The sequence below is a fragment of the Cyphellophora europaea genome (assembly GCF_000365145.1).
Source record: "Cyphellophora europaea CBS 101466 unplaced genomic scaffold supercont1.1, whole genome shotgun sequence".
Classification (NCBI taxonomy): domain Eukaryota; kingdom Fungi; phylum Ascomycota; class Eurotiomycetes; order Chaetothyriales; family Cyphellophoraceae; genus Cyphellophora; species Cyphellophora europaea.
Window position 1 is genome coordinate 2,174,201 of NW_008481797.1, and position 14,791 is coordinate 2,188,991.

A 14,791-nucleotide genomic window follows, 5' to 3' on the forward strand; every position below is an offset into this window, starting at 1 on the left:
CAGACCGCTTTTCAAGCTCCTTGTGGACAAAGTTGCCTGATGCGGGGCACTTGCGCCTTTCGCTCCAGGCAAACGCGCTCGTGTTATAGGCGGCGCTCGTGATGGACATCATCTGCTATTTGCCTGATCGGCTGACGAGATATTCGTGGGTTGATACATGTTCTATTGGAAACACACGTGTAAATGCTGGCGATAATGCTACACTCACAATTTGGCTTTCAGATCAGCACCGCCATTGTTCGTGGCCTCAGTGTTAACCTGGAAGCTACCAGACTCGTCGCCCTCGCCGAAAAAAATAACCTCGACCGTCAGGTCGTCTCTATATCTCCTGCTATAGGGACTCGGCAGCGTGAGCAGAGCACAAACCATATCCTGGTTGCTGCCGCCCAATGCATTGCGCACCAGATGCGTGGCGGCATTCTTGTCTGTCACGACAAACCGATCCTTGTCCTCTGAAGGCAAGGCCCACTGCTGTTGGCGAATTGGCTTTTCCATAGCATCCTTTGGGTCACTGCCCGTATTGATGCGGCCCGTCTTGTCCATGTTCCCCCCCTTTTCGACCGGTAGTGATGTAGGTGTAGACTTAAACCAGCTAGTCAGCCAGGCCGTGCTCGAAGTCCTTTTCGCATCCTTGTTCTGTTGTTCTACCCACTGACCAACCAAGCCGACCACTTCCTCGTTGGTCAGCATTTCCCAGAGACCGTCTGTAGCCAAGACCACGAAATCGCCTTTGGACGGTTCAATATTTGTCGTAGTGACCACTGGCTCTGCGGTGACATATGGAGGCGTCTTCAGCAAAGGATGCGGTGTCCGCCCGAAGAAATGTTGCTTGATCTTGTCTTGCGTTTCACGAGACCACTTGTAGAACGCGTCTCCGAATGCACGGGTCGGTTCAAGGTTCCCAAGCACGCGACCAGCATGGATGACTCTGGCTTCTCCGGGATGCTCAGCTCGCATACGAGCCTCCTCGTTCGGGTTGGAGCCAGTCTGGTCCTCAGAGAGCGGTGTGGCGTACCACTTGCCCGTGACCTGATTTCGTCTACCGAGCACTGCTCTACTATCCCCGGTGCAAGCAACTCGAAGACTCTTGCTGTGGGAGTCGTAGAATGTCAAGAGAGCGCATGAGCCGGAAAGTGCGGGAGCGAGCACCTCCGCAGCGAAGCGTTTGGTGGGATTCTTGCCCAACTTTTTGACGCTTTCGTGACAAATCTCGTGATCAAGCTTTGTAAAAGCCAGCTTTAATGCTGCATCAATAGCTTCAGGCGAGGGCCGCGGTGACATTTTGTTGGCCTGCGCGGCCGTGTAAGTCGTGTTCAGTTCCCGAGCCGCATACTGAATCAAGACTTGTTTCAGCTTCGCTGAGGTCGTCCAACCCGAGTGACCGTCAAAGACACCCCAGAACATCCAGTCTGACGACTGAGCACCACCAGCGTCGGCGGTCTTCTGAGATACCTCCACAATTTTCTCGGCATGGTCGTCTTCGATCGGATCGTTGCTGGGAAGTTGTACATAGTCATATCTGACAACACCGCGACCTCTTCCTACAAGGTACGACTGCTCCATCCGTCGCAATCTCTCGGTGGCCTGTTCTGGGGTCATCATCTCAAGCACTTTTCTCCCGTGGTCGTCTGTATCTTTTGCTAATGGCCCCTCGCCAACGATATCGCCCGTGAAGAACTGGTCGTTGTCCACCACGAGGGCTCTGCGGCTAGATTCTTGTCCAGCCGCCACAGGCGCCGGCGATGCGGGTTCTGCGGTGGGCTGAGCAATGTCAGGGGTACTTGACAGACTTCTTGTTTGTGGTGACGAGACAGGAGGTTGCGCATTTAGTTGAACGGGCTGGTTACTGCCATAAGCGTACCATGCCCCGAGTGCTCCGACAGAAGCTGCGATGGCGAGAGGAGTCTTTGGTAACCACATCGACGACTGTATTATATGACGTTTTGTGCTGTAGCGGCGGGCGGCCAGCGAGAAAGGGGCGGTCACAACATAATGGCTCGAAGCAGATGATAAAGGCGCCTTGTTGATGAGCTTGCGGAAGGCTGCCCGGCGCGCTGAGCGGAGTGCTACCACTGCCGCACGACGCATGAGAGGCGGTCGAGAGGAGAAAGAGGGAGAGTTTGGGCGATAGTCATAGGTTGTGAATAGGAGACACGCCGATGAAGCGCGCCGGATAGAATGGAGACGTAGTGATCATGCAAGGCTGCTGCGACCGGCTCTGTCCGGCGGAGCTTCGGCTGATCTATCCGCTGCGATCTGCAACTTTTTGGTTAACGACCTCGAACTTCCTTTGTCCTATCTGCAGTCCTCATCTTCCATCCTGCGAGGCATGTTGAGCACAAGCCGCTGGCAATGCTCAAGATGTCTTGGTCAACAGTTGCGCACGGCAGCTAGACCGCGGATTGCTGCGCGCCTCCAGAGCACAGGTGGGTTCCTGTGCTCCCTGAAAGTATTCACTGCCTGACGTTCATACAGCTGCGACCTCTACCCTGCCAGTCGATGGGCCTTCTCCCATCTTACTGCGGCGCGCCCGTATCATTGCGGCTGAGCATGCTACCCTTTCCGCCGAAAATGCAAAAGACTATTCTGTTACTACGGCTAAGCGAATCGGCGAGATCTCCCCAATCGCATCTGCTCTGAAGGCATACGAAGAGGCTCGTGCCTCCATCGTGGAACTTGAGTCTCTGCTCGTAGATCCATCCACCGATACTGAGCTCCGTGATCTCACCCACTCCGAGATTGCTACTCTGGCCTCGTCAGTGCCCACGCTCACGACCCAACTCAGCACCTCCCTCATCCCACGACATCCTTTCGCAAGCATGCCATGTCTGATCGAGATCCATCCCGGTGCTGGGGGCAGCGAAGCGTCCCTCTTTGCGCACACCATCCTCAGCATGTACCAGTCCCTCTGCACACGCCTGAATTGGCCACAGACCCTCACTTCCTACACACCCGACAGCAACCTTTCCGAATCCACGCCAGGCATCACATCCGCTATTCTAGAAGTCTCTGCCCCAAATTCCTACAACGTCCTCCGCACGGAAGCCGGTGTCCATCGCGTACAACGGGTCCCCACGACCGAGAAAAAGGGCCGCACGCACACTTCTGCCGTCTCCGTCCTCGTCATGCCCTCCTTCCCAGAGAAGCCTGAGGAGAGCGAGCACAACTACGCCGATCCGTCATCGGATTACTATATTCCGCCACAAGACGTGCGCTCGGAAACGATGCGAGCGAGCGGCGCGGGCGGCCAACACGTCAACAAGACGGACAGTGCCATCCGGCTGACGCATGTTCCGACGGGAATCGTGGTGGGAATGCAGGAGTCGCGGTCGCAGCATGCCAACAGGACAAAGGCGTGGCAGGTGCTCCGGGCCAAGATCGCACAGAAGAGACGCGAAGAACGAGAGGAAGAGATGCTGGCGCTGAGAAGGAAGGCGATGGGTGGCGTGGCGAGGACGGGCAGAGAGGACAAGGTGAGGACGTACAATTACAGTCAGAGCCGGGTCACAGATCACCGCAGCGGGTGGCAAGGTATGGACCTGGAAGGCTTACTCGAGGGTGGAGAGTCGTTAGAGAAGTGTATGCAAAGTGTCAGAGAGTGGATGGATGAAAATGAGGTAAAGGGGCTTGTGGCGGAGGAGGAGGCGAAGGCGAGTGAGGTAGCAGAGGCCAAGAGAGCCTGACTGAGCTTGCCTGCCGTCTTTCCTGTATATTACCAGATAGGTCTTGAAGAACAATGATTCCATGTCTGAAACCATACCGTTGAGGAATATGATATGTCATACTCCAATCATACCTTCGATGCAAGTAGGAAGCAAGCATCAAGCCATCATCCCATTAGCTCCGAGACCATGTATCCTCCAGGAAGCAACACTCTTGATCGTGCATAGAGATGTACCAATTCGCACGCACACACACTCCTTCGCACTGCGTGCTCGCTCTCCTCTCCATCAAGGACAGATCTCTGCGAGGAGCCAAGAGCTGCGACGAAAGAGTGCAGCATGTGGTGTACAGGCTTGGTCTCGGACAATTGGTTGACACTGTGCCAACCACTGCCTCAGCCGCATCTTAGTGACCACTTTCTTGACTAGTGATATTCTAACGCGTCTCCGGAGATTCAAACGGTGTGTGTGGTCGACGCCGTTTGATTTTGACGGGGTCTGCAATGAGTCATACTATCGGGTCGCCTGCGAGTGGGAATGGAGAAAGATGGCCGCCCGGCTCGTCACTGCGTTCGCAATCGGACATGGTGTGAAGAAGATACTTGCTCCCTCGAGCCTGGGGGGGCTCTTGAGACTTTGTCGGTGTATCTTCTTGCATTGACGTAGAAGGTGGTATTCGAAGGGACTGCGCGGCGTGAGGCCTAGAAGTGGTGAGGCTTGAGTATTCCTAGCTGTGAGCACGGCTGTGGGCGCTGTTCACGCAACATATGGAGTCGATCACGATGTCGGGCTGTGAGCGGTGTGGAGAGCTCATCTCGGTAGAGAGCGCGTCTTCCGGACTTGCAGCCCCTGGATTTGAAAGGCACATCGGGGTCTGGCAGCTGGGAGAGGATGAACCGTTCGGTGCTGCATTGGGGGGGTAGCAGCCTTTGGTATAGGGGGAGAAGGGAATGGCCATGAGACACGGTTAGTGACCATGTGCATGATTATGGAGTACGATCAAAACTTCAAGCAAGCCTTTGGTACCTGTTTGTTTGAGCGCGAAGCTGAGACCGGCGTGTTGAGGGGGAGAAAGGTCCGGCAGGCCTGGGAAGGGACCTACAACCTTACTCTAGCTAACTGCAAGCAATGATAGCGGGTGGCAGTACTGGAGACATATCGTTGTGGGCTCGATAGCATTATGATGGTGCCCTCCATGCTAGCCGGTTCAGCCTAAAGACCGCTCGATAACAAGCAGGGGAAACGCGCGGTGTGCTGGGGCAAGGTCGCCACCTATTGGCTGGGACCAGGAACGTAGGGGACTCCATCGTCTAGGAGAGGAGGTGCATCGGTTGGCACCCATTACTGGTGCGAAGTGCTTCGCCTCGCATGCCACCACCTGACGAAGCCAGGGTCGGACAGCGCGGCCGTCCTGTGCACGCTCAGCAGGTAAAATCCTGATAGAGGCTCGTAATCCAGGGAGCAAATCATACGCCCTTTCTGGTCCAGGGTAGAGGTCCGGTCGATTTGCCCGGGTGCCTCGCCTTACCTGCTTCAGGCACTGAATCAAGAAGCTCCTCCCAAGATCTCACTCGATCATGGACATTGACACCCGGGATAGATGATCCTGGATTGGTGATCTGGTTGTTAGCCAGCGAGATTTACCACCAATTCTCTGTCTTTGTATAGGTAAGAACCACGATGACAGACTCCCACTATGCTGGCGAGTTCAGAGCCTCGTTGCATATCGGCTCAAAGCCCTGGCTAGTCGGCGCCATTCCTAGGACGCGGTCGGGGTGTGGTGCAGGACAGATCCTTGAGTACTCCATAGCCACCAACTGACTTGCCAGGGAAAACGTTCCAAGGTTTCGGCAGCTCTCATTTCTCGTTCAGGCATGCGTCTATGCATCCATGAACGAGCTGGGAAGGAGATGAAGTGCAGTAGCGTGCAGAAGAAACTCAGCTCAGCCACAGAAACCTTGACCACTTACGCACAGTCACTATCCACCTCTCATCAGTCACAACCTTTTCGGTACGACAACTCTGCCGGGTGCCTACTTCAAGCGAGCAAGCTCATGCTCAGGATGTCGTGACGGAAAGCCGTGAGATCCACGAAGGGAGGTCGAGGTCGGCAATGGAGGCGGTGAGGCGCGGAGTGGGGCCGGCGAGCTACTCGGCGAACATGTGCATGAACTACAGTGGAGAGCATCAATTTTCAATGGAGACAGATCCGGGCCTTTGTGCGCATGCTGTGCGTGGTAAGACGCGAGTCAGAGCTGTCGGAAAGAGCAGCAAGCAAGACAGACTGGTGAGATCTCTCCGCATGCAACTCAGGCACTGCATTGTGCCAGGAGTCGATGGACCCCTGCGGCAGATGGCAGCAACACCTGCGCGATGTGCGTCCCTAATGTACACGTCTCTCCAAACGTCGTTGTGGCCGCAGTGAGGTTGCTGTTAACCCTCATTCCTATCGGGCCGCCAACATAGCCATCATCACGAATCAATCCATCTAGACGGCCTAGCTAGAACCGAGTACCATGTGCGCACCCAAGATTTCAATGTGATAGCCAAAGCCCCGATCATCTATCACCTCATGGCGTTACTCCCAAACCCTGTCAACTTTCTGCATTCATTGCCTAATTTCTTTTGCCTTGCTTCCATGTTTGCAACGCTAAAATCCAGCGTGGGCATTGAAGCTCAACTATGAATCTGCGGTGCCCGACTCCCTTTTCCCGTTATCCTCGCATCCGGGTTCCAGTCTGATATGTCGTAGAAGGAAATTTTTGGGTCCAGTCGCCTTGTGTGCGGCTGCAAGAAACGAGTATCGCATACCACCCATATTAGCCGTACAGTGTCAGATCGATGATCATCTGATGAAAGCCGTTTTGCGGTGGAGTCGCAAACCTGCACAAGTGAGGACAAGCCTGTGGAGGAGAGCATCACATCATCTGATCCTGACTCATGCCGCCAGTAGCCTCCTGGTCTTCCATGGCCTCCCCTCCATTGGCATTGGTGTAGCGAACGTAGGACAATCCAAGGGGACGGCCGCCGTACTGGTAGTTGCTGAACTTGGAGATGGCGGTTTCAGCATTCTCGGGGCTGTCGAACTCGACCACACCAGCGCCCTTGGAGCGTCCGTTGGGCTCGTACTGGATCTCGGCTCGTTCAACTTTGCCGATCGTGGTGAAGAGCTCGACCAAATCCTCGTTGCTGGTGGACCAGGGCAGGTTGCGCACGTAGATCGACTGAGAGCGCTCTCCGTTGCCAGTGGCGAAGTCAGTGAATGGGTTAGGAGCAACAGGTTCCGCAGGAGGAGCGCCGCCGCCGTAACCACCGCCACCGCCGCCGCCGCCGTATCCGCCACCGAATCCGCCACGTCCTCCGCCAAATCCGCCGCCAAATCCTCCACCGCGACCACCGAATCCACCTCGGAATCCTCCCCCATATCCTCCACGACCTCCAAATCCTCCACCTCCGAATCCGCCGCGGCCGCCGTAGCCCATGCCTCCACCAGCGTAGCGGTCTTCGCGAACCTCGAGGGCTCTGCCTTGCCAGTCGTATCCGTTGAACTGCTGGATAGCATTGCGCGCATCGTTAGGAGACTCGAAGGCAACTATGCCGGTTCCCTTGGGACGACCAGTCTGGTCCATGTGAACATCGGCGCGGATCACTCCTCCTTCCTGAGCTACACATATTCAGCCAGCCGATAGATACATGAGATCTGTATATCACTCACCTGCTTGACGGAAGAGATCTTTGAGGTCCTGCCAACCGATATTGAAAGGAAGCTGTCAATATGTCAATAACTTGCGCTGCGAAATATGAGAAGAGATGAAGGGGTCCACAAACGTTGGAGATGTAGAGCTGACGCTGCCCACCTCCCATCGGGCCACCGCCATAGCCACCGCCCATGGCACCTCCCATCGGGCCACCTCCCATTGGGCCACCGTAACCGCCGCGGCCGCCATAACCGCCACCAAAGTCGCCGCGGGAGGGAGGACCGGTGAATCGAGGTTCAGTTTCGCGGTCCTAAGCAAGCCGGTGATTAGTGATTGACAGACCATATAGTTGCTGGTGGACCTACTTCGCGGACGTAGACGAGACGACCCATCAGGCTCTGGTTGCTGAGGGTTTGAATCGCATTTTGAGCTTGCTCTCGAGTAGCGTATTCCACAATACTGCAGAGCGTTAGTTTCGGTGGCCGAAGCTGGAAGGGTTGAGACTTACCCGCATCCCTACAATACCCGTGGACCAGGTCCATACCGTCAATCAACCGTCCATCAAGGAAAAAACCAAAAAGAAAGACCAGAAACACCAGCCACATCACACGATTTCGCCCACCTTCGACATTCCGTTAGGAAGTAGCAAGACATCAGCAAAGAGAACTTCTCCAGCTGCGCAACGGATTAGCAAGGTTCCAGAGCACCAAAGCGCAGTCTACATACCTTGTCTCATGAAATCTTTGAGGTGATGCCACTTGACATCGTAGGCCAGGTTGCCGACATAGACACGACGGTCCTGTTGGGAGGACTCGCGCACTGATTGCATCATTTGCTCTTTCGCAACAGCTCGATCCTCGAATGATCTTGGTGGTGGCGGAGCACCTCTTCCGGCGTAGCCTGACCCTGAATATCCTCCAGATGCGTTGGCTGCACCGCTCATAGGACTTCGAGATCTGCGTTCACTGCGTCGGTAGTCTTCGCCGCGGCTGCGGGATCGGCTATGAGGAGAGTAGGATCGTCTGCTTCTGCGCGGGCTGCGGGAGCGGCGACGAGGGGATCGAGATCTTTCGCGCTGGAACGAGTCAGAAGAAGGGTAGGTAGTAGAAGCGAGCATGGTGAAATTAGAGAGAGGGTCGTGGATTTATGACCCCGCACGCGATGGATGTGGATGTGACTGTATTGCAGTGACGAGTTCAAGAATGGCAATAATCGGGTGCGGGTGATATTGATGTGAAGGTGAAGTGAAAAGCGGTAGGGCAGAAGTGGACCCAGGCTGACTTGCGACAGTGCGCAGTCAATTCTCTGCGGTTCACAACCGAACAACCACAAGACCACATTCAAAGAATTGACCACTTACTAAAGTAAATGTTAGCACGCAACGGTCGTCAGTGATGTGTGTGACAGGCAAAGGTAAGCAGAAACAGGGCTGAGGGGATCAGGCAGAGGAAGAGTGAGGGCGGGAGCTGGGGATGATGAGAGAGGAGCCAAGGCAGATTGATGTTGGGCAGGCATCGGAATGAGAGGGGAACCAGACTGACCCATGATGAAAGAGCTTGACTCCGTTGCCGAGCAGTCGTGCAGATGGATACAGGAGTTGTTTCTACGAAATGAGTGTCGGTATGCAGGACGATGCACGGAATAGAGGCCAGCTAACAAGGTTTTGCGAGTGGTACGAGGAGCGGCGCAGCTGTGGAGAAAGTCGCAAGGATGCGATAGCGGCAGATGGCTGCTTCGAGCGTTAGAGTCGCAATGGTGCTGAGGCTCAGCAAGCTCCTTCTGGAATACACGGTTAGCGAAGGGCCATGAAAAAAGTGCGAGGGCATGGACGGGCGGGGTTCAAGGCCCGAGCACACAGGCATGAGGGGACAGGATTGGGCATCTGCTACGTCTCAGAACGACGAAGGTGCTTACATGCAACAGGTGATTGCTTAGGCGTGGACGGTGATGCAGGCTATGATAGGGTCGGGACGTCAGCCTGATCACGCATGGCCCTGGGGAATGCCGCGTAGGGCGGGTTTGGGCAGACTGCGCAAGCTTTTTCTCGCACGCGATTATCGAGGGTGTACGAACCTCTTGTTGCGCTAGCACAATTGACCAGATGCGCTGCCAGGCGGATCTCGAGCGGAAAGGGATCCGGTGCAAAAGACTGGCGCAGGGAACTGCCTAGTAGGAGCTTCGGAATGGGCAGGGTGTCCGTGTTGGAGTGTGTGGACTCGCAACGTGCAGCCGATTGCGGTGGCGAAGAGCGCGCACACTCTCGGGGGGCGATCGAGATGGGATGGAGGATGATGAACTGCAGCGACTAGTGAAAATGCAGCAGGCGAGATGCAGCGGCACGAAAGGAAAGGGAACAGACGCAGTGAAGGCAAGAGGTTGACTCGAGTTGGCAGTTGTGATTCGCTCCGTTGAGTGCGTTAGCGCCTCGGCTTGGCCCCTCTCGAGCTGGGGGAGCAGAAGTTCCGAAGGCTGTTGTTCAAGAGCGCCTCTAAGCGTCTGCATAGGTAAAGAAGCTGCAAGGGGCTATCACCGAAGAACAACGGTCCGTCTCGCTTGACTGCTGAACCGTCGGCGGCGGCCGGTGCTTGCGTGCAGCATGCAGCACTGGCGAGCAGATCAAGCTACGCACTTCTACCGTTCTGCTACCATACCTTCTGGCCATTGCGACGTCGGTCCACCATGGTGTGCTTCAACGAGCGAAGCTACTGCTGTCAGTCTGTCAAAATCATGTCTGCACTAACAAGCACTACTGCGTACCAAACGGACCTCGTTCCTGAAGGTCCTCAACTCCTCGGTCGTCATGCCGTGCTGGTACGGAGTATCCTGCGGCCCTTTTCTGAGCTCCTTGGCTTTATTAAAATAGCCTGGGTCTGTCGCAATCGGCTGTCACGGAAGCCTGCACCCGCCGGGCGATCGCCAGCCCCGTCAAGCCAGGTTAAACGTACCTCTTGTTTTCAAGATGCTCACAATTCCTTTGTTTCGGCAGCTCAGAGACAGCTTCCAGTGCTAAGCTATTGGCATTGTCGCACTGGATATGCCGTGGCATTCGCCCAGCAAAGACAGGTGGCCCCATTCGCCTTCCGAGCTAATCCTCCCTGTTAGATTGGGACGTACTTTATGCATGACCCGAACTAGACTTCCTGCATTCCCCTTCAGCTGGACACCTCTGAATGTGGGTACACAGGACCAACCGCTTCGCTAGACGGCTTTCGACAGAAGATGCTACAGTACGAAGGACAGACTTCGTCAAGGATAGTGCCTGTTGCTACTGTAAAGCATGTGCCTCGCTTGCCCAGAATCTCGCCTCAATGATTCAGCCTTGTGAGCCTGCGCCGATCGCCCGCAAGGCTTGGAAAAGTTCCGAGTCGATGATGTACAATGCATGCTCGTACACCTTAAATTGCACGCCTTACATGCAATAGTTTCCACTTCCACTACATCTCAACCTACGTTGTGACGATGTCTGTTCGCAGTGTTATCGTGAGTCGCTTGCCGCCACGGCAACCAGCTCTCCTCCGCACCTCACTTAGATCCTATTACTCACAGCATCATCCCGATCTTCCGCCATTCCCCCAAGCGCAAGAGGCTATTCTCTCCGCCGCCTTGAAGCGAGTTCCCGAATATGGCTTCTCTGAAAAAGCTCTCACCCTTGGAGCTCGAGATGCCGGTTACCTCGATGTGTCCGTTCAACTGTTCCCTCGCGGCGTCTTCGATGTCGTAAATTACCACCTGGTCACGCAGCGGCGGGCCTTGAAAGATGCTGTACAGTTTCCGGACGATGCAAAGCTCGGTGTTGGTCGTAAGATTAAGACTCTCGCCATGACTCGACTGCGTGCGAACAGAGACGTAATTCAACATTGGCAAGGAGTCAGTCCACTCCGAGAGCTATAAAATCACTCGTAATGCTGACCCCAGTTCCAGGCTCTTGGTCATATGTCGTTGCTTGAAAACCTGCCCGCATCTTTGAAAGAGCTCAATCTGTTAGCAGACGAGATGTGGTATCTCGCAGGCGATACTGCCGTCGACTTCTCGTGGTACACCAAGCGAGCAACCCTGGCTGCGGTCTATGCGAGCTCGGAGCTTTTCATGACCACAGACACTTCTCAAGATTTTGCCTCGACGGAAGAGTTTCTCGACCGCCGGCTGGAAAGCGTTCAAAAGGTGGGAGGCGCCGTTGGCGGATTCACCCAGTATGTTGGCTTCTGGGCGGGCAACAGCCTCAATTTAGCCCGATCTTGGGGCATGCGATTCTGAGCCAGGAGAGCTATCGCCATTCTCTGATACACACAGGCCTGGTCAGCCCATGAGAGAATCACCCGCGCCTACTGCAGGAGCAGACTTTGGCCGTGACTCAGCAAGATGGCTCTTCTGCTTTCTGGGTGCATCCGGCTCCCGTTTCAAGCCCGAGCATACGTCCTTAGTACGATCGCTCTCATTTCTTCTTATGATGGCGAATGGACACGGACGACTACTGGTATTCTCCAACCTGTAAGATTTCGGCGCGGACGAGGCACAAATCTACTCTTAAGGCTTCGCTGGACACCTCCCCACTTCCAACCTTCAGCAGTACCAGATGTGAGAACGTCCAAAGATGTGCCTGGCCGTGCCCCTCGACCCCACAAAGCCTCCCATAAATCGCTGTCTTGCGATTGCCATCATCAGACCTAGCAATCGCGAACTTCTTGTTCTGAACAAACACCTTCTAACCTGACATCGGCGTTGTCAGGCAGCCAAACCGTCCTACGAGCGTATTTAATTACAACACTTGGCGACAACACCACATCTAGCGCATTCAGCACCCATCTTTCTGAAATCATCATGGCTTCGCGCCAGACTAGACAACCCAAAAATCATCAAGTCAAGCGGCCCACCATCAAGATCTACCTTAAACGAAACGAGGATGGCAAATGGAAGTTCGTGAAGCCGCCACCAGGCGCTCGAGCCCAGACTCAAGCTCTGGCTCACCGAGTACCTAAAGCCACTCAAAATGACATCGTCAAATCGATCCCCAGCAAGAGTGATGGCACGACGACGACCTCTGAAAAGGCCTGAGCGACACACTCAAAAATGTATGCTACTTTCCACATACTGGCTCGTGTACGATGCTGACAGGAATCTCAGTAGCTTGACCAAATACGGTCTTCGATCATCAGCGACAAAGACCTTGGAAGAAGGGCACCATGTGGGGCTGACCAGCATGAGCCTGAGCAGCTTCCACGATCATGAGCTCTGCAGATGCAGAGATGAGGCAACTACCTAATCTTTCGACGTTTGGTAGCGGACAACGGATCGGCCCTACTGGGCAAGCCTCAAAGGACGAGGAACTTTAAGTGGAGCAGGCATTGCTTCGCAGTTGTCATCTCTCCGCATGAGTTCTTACATTAGATAGATTCGAAGACAGCAGGTCTGGCGGCGGTGCCGGCCAATAATTGCACGAACATTCCTTCCACACGCCCTCCTCACTTTTTGAGCATCCCTCCACCCGCCGCAATTCTAGAACACGATGGCATCGACCTTCGCCTGCTGCTGTTGCTGCTGCTGCTGCTCATGTGCCACCTCTACTCTCTCCTCTAACCGTCGGTTCCAAAGGGAACACCTCCCTCTCCGCACCCACTCCCTCATACAAAGCCCTCCACTTCCCCTCCAACTCCCGCGGCGTGTCCCAAGCATATTCCGGATCTCTCAGCCACAGCCGCACCAGATGCCTCCTCCTGCCCTCCTCATCCGTGAACCCGTCCCGCGCATGAAACACAGCTAGGTTGTTCACGTACTGCACATCCCCCTTCTTGAACTCCAGCCCGACGTTGAACCGCTCGCCCAGGAAGTGCAGCGCGTCCAGCGCCTCGGCCTGCGCCTCGCTGATGGGGGGGATCGCCGTGCTGCGCGGCAGCGCGCCGAAGCCCGTGAAGTAGCGCCGCGCGTATTGCAGCAGGACCCGCGCCGGCGCGTCTGCTGTCGCCGGCTGGTGGTACAGCAGCGGCCGCGAAGTGTACGGTTCGTGTGTGTTGCCAAAGTTCTCGAGCGGCCACGGCGCGGACAGCGTGTGGATCAGGTCCGGCCGCGTGGCGGCTAATTCGTTGTAGACGCGCCAGGTGCTGGCCAGACGGGAGGTGCCGCCCTCGGCGGCTTCGCTGAGGCAGAAGAGGGAGACGACGTCGCCGGAGTCGGTGTGGAAGACTTGCTTGTCGGCGGTGTACGCGGGCGAGCCGACGGAGGAGGACTGTGACGTGTAAGTCAGGTCTTTGACGTGGTTGAGCATCATGTCCGCAGGCTTGCCGAGGTATTGACTATCCTGCCGACCGCGTTGAGGGGCTACGTGCGAGGAGATGCCGGCGTATATGGCAATGTTGTCGGCGCGAGTGTGTTTGTCGACGGGCAGGCCACGGAGGATGAAGAAGCCGTGACCCTGGTGAAGTTCACGGGAGAGAGCTCGCAGGCGTTCATGAAGAGTGGGCAGGGGGAATGTCGTTGCGTTGACGTGACCGATGGGTTTATCGAGGGCGAATCGAGGTCAGATAGATATGAATGCTTCCGTAAAAGACAACTTACATTTGAAGTGGGCGAGGCCGCCTTCGATTTCTTCGATCTCGGCGTCGCTCAGCTCGTATGTCCAATTGTATCTATCCTTCAAGTCTTTGCCATCCCAGACCATGTCGCCAGAGAGTTTCTCGGGAAACCCATCCGGGACCGTCTTGGGTAGGGTCTCACTCTGAAGTCGAAGTTTGCCTCTGGCCTGATACTTCTCGAAATCAGGCGCATACTGGATGTCCGGTTGCTTCGCAGTGATCTCTATTGCTGTCGATGACATGACTGCTGTTCGAGAGATAAGAACTTGCAAAATCTAACGTAACTCCGGGGGTAGCTCAGGGTCAGAGCCCGCAGCGCGTAACTGGGGTATTGTAGCAATCCTCGTTGCCTTCTCCAAGCATTACATTTATATTGCGCAATCGATGCGGAGAATGGCGCGCTGCAGCTGGCGACTGCTTGGGAAGTCCAATGGCAATCGTAGTTCATCAGGAGGTCCTTAACGACACACCTTTCTGCAATCCGTGATCGTTCAGGTGTCACACCTCGAACATCACGCGGTAAGCGTCTCCAGACAAGGTCGTTCGACGACTGCTCTTCGTAGTGATAGTTTGTAAGGCCGCGGAGGTAGAGGTCTTGTCCTCCAACGTGGTTGGGAGGGACTACGAGCCGAACCAACAGTCTCTAATGAACATGATGCACAGTCATACAAAGGTGATTCGATGCATACGACACGAGGCAACGACACAGCATCAAGCATGGCCTGGTTGCCTTCTTGGCGGTCACCACTCCTTCTTGGCTTCGGCTTTCTACACATCCGTTCCTTTCTTCATCTCATCATCAGAATATCACGATACGTCTACAGAATCAACGCTGCACAAAGCCGGTGGGCCTGGGCACAGCCCT

The 14,791-nt window shown here is 55.3% G+C and overlaps 6 protein-coding genes across 6 annotated transcripts; 3 read left to right on the top strand and 3 right to left on the bottom strand.

Annotated features, from left to right (window-relative positions):
* Nucleotides 1–204: 204 nt before the first annotated feature.
* On the bottom strand, nt 205–2,088 carry HMPREF1541_00819 (uncharacterized protein; the record flags this gene model as incomplete). The annotated part of the gene is made up of 1 exon (XM_008713123.1): nt 205–2,088. One exon carries the CDS (start codon nt 2,086–2,088, stop codon nt 205–207), a length of 1,884 nt encoding a protein of 627 aa, XP_008711345.1.
* A 241-nt stretch (nt 2,089–2,329) lies between these two features.
* Nucleotides 2,330–3,683, top strand: HMPREF1541_00820 (uncharacterized protein; the record flags this gene model as incomplete). Its single annotated transcript, XM_008713124.1, has 2 exons — nt 2,330–2,426; nt 2,476–3,683. The coding sequence occupies 2 exons, from the start codon at nt 2,330–2,332 to the stop codon at nt 3,681–3,683; spliced, it is 1,305 nt and encodes a 434-aa protein (XP_008711346.1).
* Nucleotides 3,684–6,580: 2,897 nt separating this feature from the next.
* On the bottom strand, nt 6,581–8,477 carry HMPREF1541_00821 (uncharacterized protein; the record flags this gene model as incomplete). Its single annotated transcript, XM_008713125.1, has 7 exons — nt 6,581–7,326; nt 7,378–7,429; nt 7,491–7,670; nt 7,726–7,819; nt 7,869–7,876; nt 7,983–8,035; nt 8,087–8,477. 7 exons carry the CDS (start codon nt 8,475–8,477, stop codon nt 6,581–6,583), a joined length of 1,524 nt encoding a protein of 507 aa, XP_008711347.1.
* Nucleotides 8,478–10,819: 2,342 nt separating this feature from the next.
* On the top strand, nt 10,820–11,614 carry HMPREF1541_00822 (rpsU-divergently transcribed protein; the record flags this gene model as incomplete). The annotated part of the gene is made up of 2 exons (XM_008713126.1): nt 10,820–11,227; nt 11,282–11,614. 2 exons carry the CDS (start codon nt 10,820–10,822, stop codon nt 11,612–11,614), a joined length of 741 nt encoding a protein of 246 aa, XP_008711348.1.
* A 564-nt stretch (nt 11,615–12,178) lies between these two features.
* On the top strand, nt 12,179–12,412 carry HMPREF1541_00823 (uncharacterized protein; the record flags this gene model as incomplete). The annotated part of the gene is made up of 1 exon (XM_008713127.1): nt 12,179–12,412. One exon carries the CDS (start codon nt 12,179–12,181, stop codon nt 12,410–12,412), a length of 234 nt encoding a protein of 77 aa, XP_008711349.1.
* A 493-nt stretch (nt 12,413–12,905) lies between these two features.
* On the bottom strand, nt 12,906–14,168 carry HMPREF1541_00824 (uncharacterized protein; the record flags this gene model as incomplete). Its single annotated transcript, XM_008713128.1, has 2 exons — nt 12,906–13,789; nt 13,910–14,168. 2 exons carry the CDS (start codon nt 14,166–14,168, stop codon nt 12,906–12,908), a joined length of 1,143 nt encoding a protein of 380 aa, XP_008711350.1.
* Nucleotides 14,169–14,791: the final 623 nt, after the last annotated feature.